The sequence below is a fragment of the Neopelma chrysocephalum genome, unplaced genomic scaffold, assembly GCF_003984885.1.
Source record: "Neopelma chrysocephalum unplaced genomic scaffold, ASM398488v2 Primary Assembly neopelma1_184173, whole genome shotgun sequence".
In the NCBI taxonomy this organism is placed as follows: Eukaryota; Metazoa; Chordata; class Aves; order Passeriformes; family Pipridae; genus Neopelma; species Neopelma chrysocephalum.
In genome coordinates this window covers 1-1421 of record NW_020938399.1, presented here as the reverse complement: position 1 = coordinate 1421, position 1421 = coordinate 1, and the positions used below count along the sequence as shown (strand labels likewise).

The following is a 1421-nucleotide window of genomic DNA, read 5'->3' as shown; positions in this document are numbered from 1 at the left end:
CAGGCAGAACTGCATCCTGGCGGACGAGATGGGGCTGGGGAAGACGATCCAGTCGATCGCGTTCCTGCGGGAGGTTCACGGGGCGGGGGTCCGCGGCCCCTTCCTGGTGATCGCCCCCCTCTCCACCATCACCAACTGGGAGCGCGAGTTCGGCACCTGGACCGGCCTCAACACCATCGTCTACCACGGCAGCCTGGCCAGCAGGCAGATGATCCAGCAGTACGAGATGTACTGCAAGGACGCCAAGGTAGGGCCTTCGTCACCTTCATCACCTTCATCTTCATCGTTTTAGTTTGTTTTCGTGTTTATATTTTTAGTTTGTTTTCTTTTTTTATATTTTGAGTTTCACACCTTCACGCACTCCTTGTCCATGGACACCCTGATCATCTGCAGGTAGGTGATCCAGTAGAAGCAGATGGATTGCAGGGACTCCAAGGTAGGGCCTTCATCATCTTCATCTTCATCATCTTCATCATTTTCATCGTTTTCATTTATTATCATTTTTATATTAGTTTCATACCCTCACACACTCCTTGTCCATGGACACCCTGATCACCTCCAGGCAGGTGATCCAGTAGAACCAGGTGTGCTGCAGGGATTTCAAGGTAGGGCCTTCATCACTCTCATCTTCATCATCATCTTCATCTTTATTATCTTCGTCATCGTCTTCATTATTTTGTTATCTTCACTTTCACATTGACCTTCATTATTCTCACACACTCCTTGTCCATGGACACCCTGATCATCTCCAGGTAGGTGATCCAGTAGAAGCAGATGGATTGCAGAGACTCCGAGGTAGGGCCTTCATCACTCTCATCTTCATCATCATCTTCATCTTTGTCATTTTCATCATCATCTTTATCGTCTTCATCATCTTCAACTTCACGTTCACCTTTGTCACCTTCACGCGCCCCCGTCCATGAACCCCGTGGTCACCTCCAGGCAGGTGATCCAGCAGTGCCAGATGGGTTGTGGGGACTCCCAAGGTAGGGCCTTCGTCACCTTCACCATCTTCATCATCATCACCCCCAAAGCTCTTCCACCCCATCCCAGGGCGCGCACGGGTTGGACGCGCCGACGGCGACATTCCCATGATCCTTTTGGGGTGTCCCTTTGTCCCCCTGTCCCCCCCATCCCCTGAAATGTCCCCTGATGTCCCCCCCCCAGGGCCGTCTGATCCCGGGGGCCTACAAGTTCGACGCGCTGATCACGACGTTCGAGATGATCCTGTCGGAGTGCCCCGAGCTGCGCGAGGTCGAGTGGCGCTGCGTCGTCATCGACGAGGCCCACCGCCTCAAGAACAGGCACTGCAAGCTGCTCGACAGCCTCAAGCACATGGACCTGGTATGGGGAGAGAGTTTGGGGTCGTTTTGAGGGGATTTGGGGGATTTGGGGTCGTTTTGGGGGGTTTGGGGTCATTT

The 1421-nt window shown here is 53.1% G+C and overlaps 1 protein-coding gene across 1 annotated transcript; it reads left to right on the top strand.

The window, feature by feature from the left end:
• Positions 1-6: 6 nt before the first annotated feature.
• LOC113962658 (chromodomain-helicase-DNA-binding protein 8-like) lies at positions 7-1357 on the top strand (the record flags this gene model as incomplete). The annotated part of the gene is made up of 2 exons (XM_027673414.1): positions 7-247; positions 1168-1357. Coding segments are annotated over exons 1-2 (409 nt in total), but the record flags the coding sequence as incomplete, so codon positions are not given.
• Between the last annotated feature and the right edge of the window lie 64 nt (positions 1358-1421).